The sequence below is a fragment of the Myxocyprinus asiaticus genome, chromosome 13 (assembly GCF_019703515.2).
Source record: "Myxocyprinus asiaticus isolate MX2 ecotype Aquarium Trade chromosome 13, UBuf_Myxa_2, whole genome shotgun sequence".
NCBI classification, from domain to species: Eukaryota; Metazoa; Chordata; class Actinopteri; order Cypriniformes; family Catostomidae; genus Myxocyprinus; species Myxocyprinus asiaticus.
Window position 1 is genome coordinate 38,691,162 of NC_059356.1, and position 13,172 is coordinate 38,704,333.

General features: G+C 36.6%; 1 protein-coding gene across 1 annotated transcript in view; it reads left to right on the forward strand.

The window, feature by feature from the left end:
- The window catches only part of LOC127450521 (corticotropin-releasing factor receptor 1-like), a 265,090-nt gene that overhangs the window by 108,283 nt on the left and 143,635 nt on the right, over positions 1 to 13,172 (forward strand). The window contains exon 4 of the mRNA XM_051714734.1: positions 2,977 to 3,096. Within this exon, the coding sequence (XP_051570694.1) occupies positions 2,977 to 3,096 (120 nt within the window). The remainder of the gene's footprint in view (positions 1 to 2,976; positions 3,097 to 13,172) is intronic.

Genomic DNA, 13,172 nt, shown 5'->3' on the forward strand with positions numbered 1-13,172 from the left:
CCACAGATCCATCACGATTAAAACAATAAAATTGAATGTGGACAAACTCAAAGTACTGGAAAAGAGGCCAATTTAGATGATAAAAGTGTTCCCTTCAGCTAGTACAAACATAGAGAAGAAAGCAACAAAGTTAAAGATGGATAAAGAGATAGAAATCTTTAATTGGAGCCATCTTGAAGAAGCCCACTAGTCTTGCTATTTACGGTACAGCCATCACTGTTAATAGCTGTAAGTGCTTAATAGACATAAGTGCTTATGTCAGCTCTTCTAAATATGTTTTCTCTCCGGATTCTAAAGAAAAAATACTTATGAAAAAAGTGAGATACCACATAGAAAATAACCAGTGTTAAACGATCTACTCTGTAGTTAATATGAAAAATTTGGAGCTGTCAAACTCAATTGAAAGCTGTAGGTATTGAGTAAATGTTCAGTCTCTCTACAAAAAGAACACATGCTAATATGCATGTGCACACATGGAATTTATGCCTGCAGATTTCCGCAGAAAGCTCTGTGGATTTCTGCAAATTGGAACAGCCATCATTGACAAAGTTCTACAGTTGTGCTCAAAAGTTTGCATACCCTTGGAGAATTGGTAATATATGTACCATTTTTAAAGAAAACATGAGTGAGCAGGCAAAACACATTTCTTTTATTTCTTATGGGATTCATATTCAACTGTAGGTTATAACAGAATGGCACAATCATAAAACAAAACATGGCAAAAGTCTGCATATCCTTAGTTCTTAATACTGTGTATTGCCACCTTTAGCATCAATGACAGCGTGCAGTCTTTTGTCATTGTTGTCTATGAGGCCCCAAATTCTTGCAGGTGGTATAGCTGCCCATTCGTCTTGGCAAAATGCCTCCAGGTCATGCCAAGTCTTTGGTCGTCTTGCATGAACCGCATGTTTGAGTGGCTCGATGATATTAAGGTCAGGAGACTGTGATGGCCATTCCAGAACCTTCACCTTTTTCTGCTGTAACCACTGGAGGGTCAACTTGGCCTTGTGCTTAGGGTCATTTTCGTGCTGGAAAGTCCAAGAGCGACCCATGCGCAGCTTTCGTACAGAAGAATGCAAATTGTCTGCCAGTATTTTCTGATAACATGCTGCATTCATCTTGCCATCAATTTTCACAAGATTCCCGTGCCTTTAGAGCTCACACACCCCCAAAACATCAGTGAGCCACCACCATGCTTCACAGTGGGGATGGTATTTTTTTCACTATAGGCCTTGTTGATCCCTCTCCAAACATAGCGCTTATAGTTGTGACCATAAAGCTCTATTTTGGTCTCGTCACTCCAAACAGTGTGCCAGAAGCTGTGAGGCATGTCAAGGTGTTGTCGGGCATATTGTAACCAGGCTTTTTTGTGGCATTGGCGCAGTAATGGCTTCTTTCTGGCAACTCAACCATGCAGCTCATTTTTGTTCAAGTATCGTTGTACTGTGCTCCTTGAAACAACCACACCTTCTTTTTCCACAGCAGGCTGTATTTCTCCTGAGGTTACCTGTGGGTTTTACTTTGTGTCCTGAACAATTCTTCTGACAGTTGTGGCTGAAATCTTTCTTGGTCTACCTGACCTTGGCTTGGTATCAAGGGATCCCCGAATTTTCCACTTCTTAATAAGTGATTGAACAGTACTGACTGGCATTTTCAAGGCTTTGGATATCTTTTTATATCCTTTTCCATCTTTATAAAGTTCCATTACCTTGTTACACAGGTCTTTTGACAGTTCTTTTCTGCTCCCCATGTCTCAGTATCTAGCCTGCTCAGTGCATCCACGTGAGAGCTAACAAACTCATTGGCTATTTATACACAGACACTAATTGCAATTTAAAAAGCCACAGGTGTGGGAAATTAACCTTTAATTGACATTTAAACCTGTGTGTGTCACCTTGTGTGTCTGTAACAAGGCCAGACATTCAAGGGTATGTAAACTTTTGATCAGGGCCATTTGGGTGATTTCTGTTATCATTATGATTTAAAAAGGAGCCACACAACTATGTGATAATAAATGGCTTCATATGATCACTATCCTTAAATAAAAGACCGTTTTTTTTTGTTTTTTTTTTTGTTTGTTTTTTTCATGATCAGTCATATTTTCAAAATCAATGCCATAATTTCACAATTTCTGCCAGGGTATGCAATCTTCTGAGCACAACTGTACCTATCCCTCTCCTCTTGTTTTTTGTTTGGATCCGTTCTGCCAAATTCCACAGATTTCTTCCAAAAGTCAGTGCAGAAAATATGTGCAAATTTTGAAGATGATGTGCCTGTTAAAACAGTGGCCCTAGAAAGTATTTGGACACTTAGGCCATACATTAAAGTGTATGAATGTTTTACATCAAATGAAAAAAATAAAAAAATAAACCAAGGGGCATTTATTTTAACGAAAGCACAATAAGAAGTTTGTATGGTGATAAAATATTTAACAATAGAAAAAAGAAAGAACAAAAAGGTACTGGACACTAGTTGTCAAATGTTAATGATACATGATCATAGTTTATGTGATTAACTTCACCTGTGTGAACTTGAGGAGACCTGACTTCATTTACTAAAAATGACCTTGAGACCAATTGGTCTAAAGTACATTTCTCAGAAAAGTGAAGTGATATTTTGTTAATTTTGCTATCAAATTCATATTCTTAAGTAACACTTAAAAATATATGAATACTTTTTGGGGCTACTGTATATTATTGGATGCAAATGGGCTCCCACCATGGGCTTTCTTACTTTGTACATAGCATTTCTTCTCTTCTATTGGCTTTTGTGCCACTTATTCACAGTAATTTAGAGTTTAGAAACAGGACATTTCTAGAACTGAAATTGTCAGCATGAGTGCCACATCTTAATGTGTCAGAGCATGTGTGCAAACCACTATGCCACAGTTTTTCAATATTTCTTCACATTTACATAATAACACCAACTGCTTCAATCTCAAAGTCTTCCTTCTCTCTCTCTCTATCTTCCTCTCAGGTCTGTTCTGTAACACTTCAATAGATGGCATTGGGACATGTTGGCCAAGGAGTAGTGCTGGAGAAGTGGTGTCTCGTCCCTGTCCGGAGACCTTCCTAGGGGTCCGATACAACACCACCAGTAAGTGCAGAGTATCTCACATTCAGTAGCACTTTCACACTTGTTCCATCTGGACAGCTTCATCTGCTCTTGTTTTGTGTTTTTGGCAGCACAAGCTGTTTATTTTGTTTGGTCTCTGTTTTAAAGAAAGTCTAGCTGCTCGTCTCTTATACTCGTGAGTCTCTTGTCAAGTCGATGTTGTTGTACTTCAAACAATGGCAGGTCTTTCAGGATATTCCTGTGCCTCTGAAATGTGGAAGTTACATCTTAGATTAATTTAAACCTGGTACTGATAGGAACGGCAGTTGTCAGAGTAAGTGAGTAGGCAGCTGAGAGCTACATAACAAGGTTTAAAATGTATTTTATATTTTATTTTTCCTTCCTTCTTTTTATTATTCCTTCCTTCATTTTAATATTCCTTCCTTCTTTCCTCTTTAACTTCATTTTATTATGCCTTCCTTCCTTCCCTTTTATTATTCCTTCTTTCCTCTTTACCTCCTTCCTTTTATTATTCCTCCCATCTTTTCTGTTTTCCTTCCATCCTTTTTCCCTTTTTTATTATTCCTGCCTTCCTTCCTTCCTTCCTTTTTTCTTTCTTTCTTTCTTTCTTTCTTTCTTTATCTCAACTTAAGTATTCTTTCCTTTCCTGGTTTCCTTCCCTCCTTTTTTATTCCTTCCTTCCTTCCTTTCTTCTTCAGCATATTTCTGTTGGACTTGCTGATTCTGTGGCATTCATCTCACCAAAATTATAACCATGTTATGTAATTGCAACTTCCTTCTTCCTTCCTTTTCTTATGCCTTTCTTTTTATTATTCATTCTTCCCGCTTTACCTCCTTCCTTTTATTTTCCTCTCTTCTTTCCTGTTTTACTTCCCTCCTTCCTTTTTTCCTTTTTATTCTCCCTTCCTTCCTTTTATTACTCCTTCCCTCTTTACCTCTTTCCTTTAATCATCAAATTCCTTCTCTCCTGTTTTCTGCCCCTCCTTCTTTCATTCCTTCCTTCCTTTTTATACCTTCCTTCCTTCCTTCCCTTTATTACTTCTTCCTTTCTTTTTTATTCCTTCCCTCTTTACCTCTTTCCTTTTATTATCAAATTCCTTCTCTCCTGTTTGCCTTCCCTCCTCCTTTTTTCTTTTTTTAGTATTCCTTCCTTCCTTCCTTCCTATTCCTTTCTTTTTTAACTTCCTTTATTAATTCCTGCAGTTCACTATCCCTTCTTCTCTTTTTACCTTCTTACTTTTATTATACCTACATTCCTTCATTTCTTATTTTCATTTCTTCATTTTATTATTACTTCCTTCTCTCCTACTTAACTCCTTCCTTTCATTATTCTATCCTTCCTTCCTTCCTTGTTCCCTCTTTACAGCTTTCCTTTTATGATTCATTCCTTCTCTCCTGTTTTCCCTCCCTCCTTCTTTTTCCTTTTTTATAATTCCTTCCTTCCTACCTTCCTTCTCTCCTGTTTTCCCTCCCTCCTTTTTTATCATTCCTTCCTTCCTTCCTTAGTTACTACATTCTTCATTTTCTCATCCTACTTTTCTTTCTTCCTTCTTTTTTTCCTTTTTAGTATTCATTCCTTTTTATTATTCGCTCATTCTTTCCTCTTTAATTATTCCTTCATTATTCCCTCTTTCCTTACTTCCTTTCTTTACTATTCCTTCTTTCCTTCCCTCCCACTTTCATTCTTTATGTTCATGGAAGTGGTTTTAGATGAATATAAACTTGGCACTGCTTGATTGGAACAGCAGTTGTCAGAGCAGCACAACTGAGCAGACAGCTGAGAACTACATAACAAGGTTTTAAATTTATGTCTGTGTGTGTTTGAAAGAGAGGGAGTGTGTGCGTGTTTGCCAAAGTGATCGGTAATTTTTGGGCTACATAAACTGTAGGTCCGTTTATCAGCTGTGTTGCATGGCACAGAGTTACGTTTTACCATTACTAACAAGCTCAATAATTGTTTTGTCAGTGTAAGTGTACTGACCGTATCTGCTTGGGTAGGAGTGTTAGCAAGTGATAGCTGCAATTTACAGTATCTGTGTGTGTGTGTACAAGCAGTAATGAGAGAGACACTGCTGTGACAAAATAGTTATCCCCAGGAGACAAAGTGAAAAATACCAAGTTCCAAATGCTTCTACTTCCTGTGGATGGAGGTGTAGTCTTTAGAAAGTGGAAATATTTTTCCGTCATATTGTCAGATTCTCCTTCTCTTCTCTTCTCTTCTCTTCTCTTCTCTTCTCTTCTCTTCTCTTCTCTTCTCTTGTCTCCTTCCTTCCTTATTCAGCATAGTTATGTTAGACTTGCTGATTATGTGGCATTCATCTCACCAAAATTATGTTATGTAATTGCAACTCTCGTCCATCCCCACTTGGTTTAATGATATCAAACAGATCCTGTGGGGAGAGATTCACAAACATTTGCAGGTTTTTCAAGTCTGTTGTCCAAAATGGTAGGCAAGATTATTTAAAGCTTTACACATTAAACTTGTATTTTATCTCCAATACAATTACAGCGTGAAAGCCTTGTTGCTCTGCTGTACATACAGTTGCAATCAAAATGATTCATCCCCCCTGACCAGCAATACATTCTGGTGATGTGAATTAAAACACATCAACTAAAACCTCAGTAAACAGTCAAAGTAAGTTTTTAATACACATTTTGAGAACAAAGAGTTCAGTTTACCCAAATTTTAAAATAAAAAATAACTAATTATCTCCACAGATCTCATGTCAAAAATATTCAACCCCCAAAGTCAATCATTTGTGAAGCATCCTTTATCCTTAATAACAGCAAATAAATGTTTCAGGTAAGTGTTCTCAGGCTTCGGACACCTCTCTATTAGAATTTTTACACATTTCTCATGAGCAAAAGCTTCCAGCTCATTGACATTCTTTGGTTTCTGTGCTGCCACTGCTTCCTTGAAATCCCAACAAAGGTTTGCAGTGGGATTTTAATGATGGACTGAAAGGGCCATTTAAGGATATTCCACGACATATCCCTGAACCAGATTTTGGACAACTTGGATGTATCCTTGGTGTTATCTTGCTGGAAAGTCCAGTGATCACCAAGCTTTAATTTATATACAGAAGGCATCACATTTTTCATGCCAAAATGGCCTGATACCTGAAAGAATCCATGGTGTCAGTCACATAGTCAGGATAGCCGTTTCCTGCAGCCGCAAAACACCCCCATAACAGGACTGACCCACCTACATGCTTGACTGTGTGGATGGTGTCGTTCTTGTCATCACATTGTCATCTTACTCCAGACGTACTGCTGACCCATGGGTCTAAAACTCATTTTCAGTTTAGTGTCATACGTCTATAAAACCTTCTTCCAGGACTCCACAGGTCTTTCCTACTTCTTTCCTATTACTTCCTGAATATTCAAGTCAACATTTCTCTTGGTGAAGTTTTGCTTTCTTCCACAACCCAAGAAGGTTGCTGTTGTACCATATTTAAAAAAAAAAAAAAAAAATGTATGAATGGTGCTGCCAACTTTGTCTAGTGGAAATTGAAGTGCCTTGGAAATTTACTTTTAGCCATGACCTTTCTTGTGTAATGAAATAATCTCCTCCTTTTAATTGCATTTTTTGCATAAAAATACATTTTTGCTTACATCGCTAAACTTACATTTTAAAACTTAAATAAGTGCTATTGCAGATTGATGACTTAATTTTGTTTTAAAACAATTACTTGTGTAGCCTTACATATTTAAGAAACAGCTACATGCAATAGGGGTTGAATAATTATGACATGGCTGTATTTTTAAAAATCCTTCTATTTACAAATATTAGGTTATATATTCACACTATGTCTTTGAATGTGTCACTCAGCTGATATAGATGTAAAGTTTAAAAATCTTGGGTCATCAGAAAAGCTTACCTTTGTAAATCCTTACTGTCTTGGGTGGGTTGAATAATTTCGGAAGTTAATTGTCAGATGACATTTTAATGATATAAACTGCTTCTTGATAGCTGTCTCTTTGCAAATGGCAATTCTGCGAGTGAGATGGTTAAGATGACTGTTCTCACCGAACCAAGGCTCTTGCTGAGCAAATGATGTCCATCAGTCATATTCCTATAAACACATGTGGCTCATTTAGGGAAAAAGTTAAAAATAGATGGGTGGCTAAAGAGGGGGAGGAATGAGAGAGACAGAATGCAAAGTCTTAAGACAAAGTCATTATTTAAGATGAAATGTAGAAGAGTATGGATAAGGGGCCAGAGAGAACCCATTTGAGTAATGGTTTGAATGCACTTATACTATTAATCATGTTCTATTAAAATACTATTAAATGTGTAATAAAGCATAACACAATGGACAAGGCACTCAGAACCGTCTTGAGCAATTGGAGTAGTTAGCGCATAATGTGTCCATGGACTTTTTATCAACATTTTAGGTTGAAACTTATATGAATGTATAAGGGAAAGTGTGTCTTAAATCATGTAACTGATCACCATTTCTTTTAGGTTTTTCATCATTGTAATCACCTTGTTAATGTCACAAATTAATTTGAAATGGTTCTGCAGTGTGACAAATTGTTAAATGTACAAATATTCCATGTAGTCTCTCAATATGAGGTCATAAAAGCTGCACAAATAATAATTATAAAATTATATATATATAAAGCTTTTTAAAATAGTTTAAGATGGAGTATAACATGTCACACCATATGGCATGTCATCTTCCCAAAAGTATTTCATATCAACTCTTGGATACAACCCCACATAGGCTACAAGCCCAATTATGAATAAGTTGGGAAAATGCTGTCCAAAAAGGAGTGATTTGTCAATTCTATTGACCTTATAGCTGTATTGAAAGTAGTACAACAACACATTATTTGATGTTTAATCTTGTGAATATACACTGGTGGCCAAAAGTTTGGAATGATGTACAGATTTTGCTGTTTTGGAAGGAAATTGGTACTTTAATTACCAAAGTGGCATTCAACTGATCACTAAGTATAGTCAGGACATTACTGATGTAAAAAACAGCACCATCACTATTTGAAAAAAAGTCATTTTTGATCAAATCTAGACAGGCCCTATTTCCAGCAGCCATCACTCCAAAAGCTAATTAATCATGCTTGAGTAATCATGTTTAATTGCTAATTTGGTACTAGAAAATCACTTGCCATTGTATCAAACACAGTTGAAAGCTATTTAGTTTTTTAAATGAAGCTTAACATTGTCTTTGTGTTTGTTTTTGAGTTGCCACAGTATGCAATAGACTGGCATCTCTTAAGGTCAATATTAGGTCAAAAGAAAGGAAACAGCTTTCTCTAGAAACTCATCAGTCAATCATTCTACCTGCTCAACACCATTTTAATGTACAACAGTAAAGAGAAGACTCAGGGGTGCAGGCCTTATGGGAAGAACTGCAAAGAAAAAGCCACTTTTGAAACAGAAAAAAAAGAAACGTTTTGAGTGGACAAAGAAACAGACATTTGACAACAGATAATTGGAAAAGAGTGTTATGGATCTTAAACCCATCAAGCTTTTGTGGGATCAGCTAGACTGTAAGGTGCATGAGAATTGCCCGACAAGACAGCCACATCTATGGCAAGTTCTACAGGAAGTGTGGGGTGAAATGTCACCTGAGTATCTGGACAAACTGACAGCTAGAATGCCAAGGATCTGCAATGCTGTTGATGCTGCATGTGGAGGATTTTTTTTAATGAGAACTCTTTGAAATAAGTTTTTTAATAGTTGTTAATAGAAGAATTGTAATAGTAATTTTTCATGTTATTAATGTCCTGACTATACATTGTGATCAGCTGAATGCCACTTTGTTGAATAAAATTACCAATTACTTTCCATAAGCGCAAAATCTGCACATAATTCCAAACTTTTAGCCGCCAGTGCATATATATGCCATAATTTGTGCTATAACACATTCAATTTGAGACAGGTCAGGACTGCAGGCAGGCCAATCTAATACCTGCACTCTCTGCTTACGCTATTTAATACTACTTATTAATATTAAGATTAATGTGAGTATTGACGCTGACTACCAGCCCTGGAGTCACGAGTTCGAATCCAGGGTGTGCTGAGTGACTCCAGCCAGGTAGCTCCAGAGAGTAGCATTAGCCTCCACATGCTGTGAGTCTTTGCAGTGTCATGCACAGCGAGCCACGTGATAAGATGCACGGATTGACTGTCTCAGAAGCGGAGGCAACTGAGACTTGTCCTCCACCACCCGGATTGAGGTGAGCAACCGCGCCACCATGAGGACCTAGTAAGTAGTGGGAATTGGGCATTCCAAAATTGGGGAGAAAAGGGGATAATTATTATTTTTTTTTTTTAAATAAATAAATAAATTCCTAAGATTAATAAATGCTTTAAAAATATTTTGTTCATTGTTTGTTCATGATACCTAATGCATTAAGTAAGGAATATTTGACGATGGACCGTTGAATTATTAAAAATTAATGCACACCCGAGGTGGAAATGTGGTCACAATGCGCAGCGACTTTTGTCAGGCATAACATCGCTTCATATTGCCAAGTTGAAAGTTTAAGTATACTTTTTAGCAGCATCAAGTGTCACCATTTTTGTATATAGATTTTCCATTACTAAACAACTGTTTACAACCCCACACAGTTGCAGGGGAACGCTAACTTTGCTCCCGAGAAAGTTTGTGTGAGAGAGAAATGGAGGGGGAAGGGGAGCGTGGCAGCACTTTCCACAGGGTGTGTGGGAGGGTGATTAGGGCGAAATACATTGAAACACTTGCACATATTAAAAGTTATTTCAGATAATACAGAAATTGTTGTATTGATCAAGTTGTGGGGGTGCGGTTCTGTTTATTGGTCGCAGCTCGAGTCTCTATGTGTGTGTGTGTGCGCGTGCCTATGTGTCAGCATGTGTATGTGCGGGTGAGATGAGAGAGAGGAAGCGCAAGGGCGCTTTTCAACCAAAATTGACATAAATTTAGGATGTTATACATTGTTGTTCTTAACCGATTTACTTTAACCAATGTCTTTGTTTTATGTAGTTATTTTGCTGTGGTAGTCTTTATGTGTGTGTGTGTGTGTGTGTGTGTGTGTGTGTGTGTGTGTGTGTGTGTGTATGTGTGTGGGTGAGATGAGAGCGAAAGAGAAAAAGAGAGAGAGAGAGAGAGAGAGAGAGAGAGAGAGAGAGCGGGAGCGCAAGGATGATTTTTGAAGTAAATTTAGGATATTATAGTCATTGTTTGTCATTCTTATCTGATGTAATTTACCAGTGTCTTTGTTTTATATGGTTATTTTGCTTTGGTAGCCTGTTTGGCTCTTTGAAATAATTTGACGAAGTGATATGGAACCGTTATGCGGTCAAGATCTGGAACTTCTTCATAGCTGTGCGTTTACTGGAAAATAATTGCTCACCTTAGAACATCCGTCAACCATTCAAAATCAAGCATTCAACAGACCTGTGGTACAACTAATGTTAACGAATGAAACCTTATTGTAAAGTGTTACCAATGGTGTTGACTGACAAAGGTTTGCCAAAGTATTCCAGAGCCCATGTCAAGATATCCATTACAGATACATGATGGTTTTTAAGACAGCGAAATTTGAGGGATCGGAGATCACTAGCATTCAGAAGTGATTTTTGCCTTGCCCTTTACGCACCAAGATTTGACAGGATTCCTTGAACCTTTTAACTATAATATGCACTGTAGAAGGTGAAATGCCCAAAATCATTCCAATTTGTCTTTGGAGAACATTGTTCTCAAAGTCATGGATTATTTGCTGACACATCTGTTGGCAAGTTGGTGTGCCTCGACCCATCCTTGCTCTTGAAGCACTAGGCTTTTTTTGGTGGCTCCACAATTGCCTTACCTGTTTAACATCTCCTGTTTCACATCACCTTGTTATTTCAACTCACCAGATAGTTATTAGTGCTAAATTGCCTCTGTATCAACTTTTTTTGGAGCATGTTACAATCATCTGATTCAAATTTTGTATATTTTAAATATCACTCCTTTTTTTTATTAGCATTTCCCATACCCCAACTTTTTTCCAGTTAGGGTTTTCTTTGTTGCTTTTGATAAACTCATAGTAAATATCTCTTTCATACACAAAGAAAGATTATACATTATGCTTTGCCCCACAGAAGCAACATGTTACAGATATTGTGCATATTACTGCACACAGTTTGTGCTCTTAAATTGGGTTTTCTATCCTGGTGTTGATTCTAAATGGAATGAATATTGTGAGTGTCGATATGAGAGAGAGAAAGGTTGGAAGAAAACAGATTGCATGCACTGTAAAAAATAAAAAGTTGAGAAAACGTAAAACAAAAATAAATAAAATCAGGCAACCAGCTTCAGGACTTTTGTATGTTTTCTCAACTCAAGGGCAAATTAATTGTATCAACTTAACAATTTAAGTTTGTCTGTGCTTTCATTTAACTAAATAAATTAAGTCCAACACATTCAGAAATAACAGTAATTACTACATGTTCACTCAAGTTCAACAAGCTTACATTTTTAAGTTTGGAGCAAGAAATTCTTTAAGCAGCTTTTAATTTCCACTAAATTTAATGTGCCAGCCTCACTTAAATACTGTTTAGTTAGGCTGACTTCAATAGCAATGTCGGTACTCACTACTAAAACGTTTGTAAAAATCAAATCAACTTGAAAACTGAAGAAACTTCACTAAAGCGTGCACTAATCACCCTGATAAGTTGCATGTGCTCGTATGTTGCCATGCTTTGACCAAAGACACATAAATAAATTTAAGCACAAGAGATTATGGGTATTGCCTCTACACAAATTGCTTCTCCAATTGGCATGCTCAATGGCAGATGCAACAATATAAATTTTACAAGTATTTTGACCCATGAATTTTCAGGACCTTACCATGACTACTGGAGAATATTCTGAAGAATCAAAATCACACATTTTAAATTGCCTAATAATTCCTGATTTTTCATGTTTGTGGGAGCCCTGGCCTTAACTGACTTACTACATTAAACATGAAGTTTACACTGCACAGACAAGACACAGGAAGAGAAGGTACATTGACATCAAATTATTTGGCAAATTGAGCATTTTAAACCCAGCAACTGCATTTGACTACATTGAAGGTAATCCACATCTAGTAATGTTTGTTGGTGAAAATTTCTATAAAGAATGTAAGAACAGTCTCAGTAAAGTGAGAAAAAGACTGATAAAAAATGAACAGAAATAAGATAGAAACAATGTTTATTAAAAACTTGGATGTGTCTGATCAACAATGAGTCAAATCTGCATTTTTTAACTCTCATGTGGATATTGAAATCCAACACAAAACAAAAGTTTTGCTAAACTGTTGTTAGCTTAAGATTTTTAGGATGACTGGCGATGGAAGTAGGTTCTAATACTATTTGATTAAATATTAAGCTATTATTAGCTACATTGCATTATACATAATTTAAATTACTAGGGTCCTTAATGTAATACTTACTGTTCTATTAATGGGTCAAATAAATCCAAAGCCTGCCCATTCTTGTTACTAAAACTACTCATTGCTCAGCTGCTGGTTTCTCATGCTGAAAAAGCAAATCAATGTTAATTTAAAACATTTAAAGCTAAGACTAATTATAGGTAAATTGGTTTCCAGGCTTTAATTCCATCAAATGGCTCATAAATTCGGTACTAACCTAGATTCAGTATTTTTAATACCAGAAATTATTTAGTCCGAGATGGACCTCTTGTGTTAAAATGAATTGCAGAAATATTTACACCAAATATGGTGGATGTGGAAAAGGAAGTCCCATCTTACAGTTAAAAGAGGCAATTGAGATACATTGCCTGTCGGTTAACTTGAGAATGCAATTTTGCATTTGCTGGAAACGCCTTTTTTCCTTGATCTGAGCTAAAGAAGCACAATTGAATATACCACTGTTTTCAGATTTTATTGCTGATTTGAAATATGTTATTCGTTTGTAATCTTGACCAACTGTTTTGGAGATTTCTGTCTATCCCCATTCAAGTAGAAAGGAGCTGTATTACTATGCTTTTTGTATCCATAGAAAATAGCTGCCATTCCGAAGATGGCCGCAGAGTGGACAGACATGCCTTGAAAGTTACTTTGTTAATACTGAGCTCCAAAAATACAAAATATATGGACAA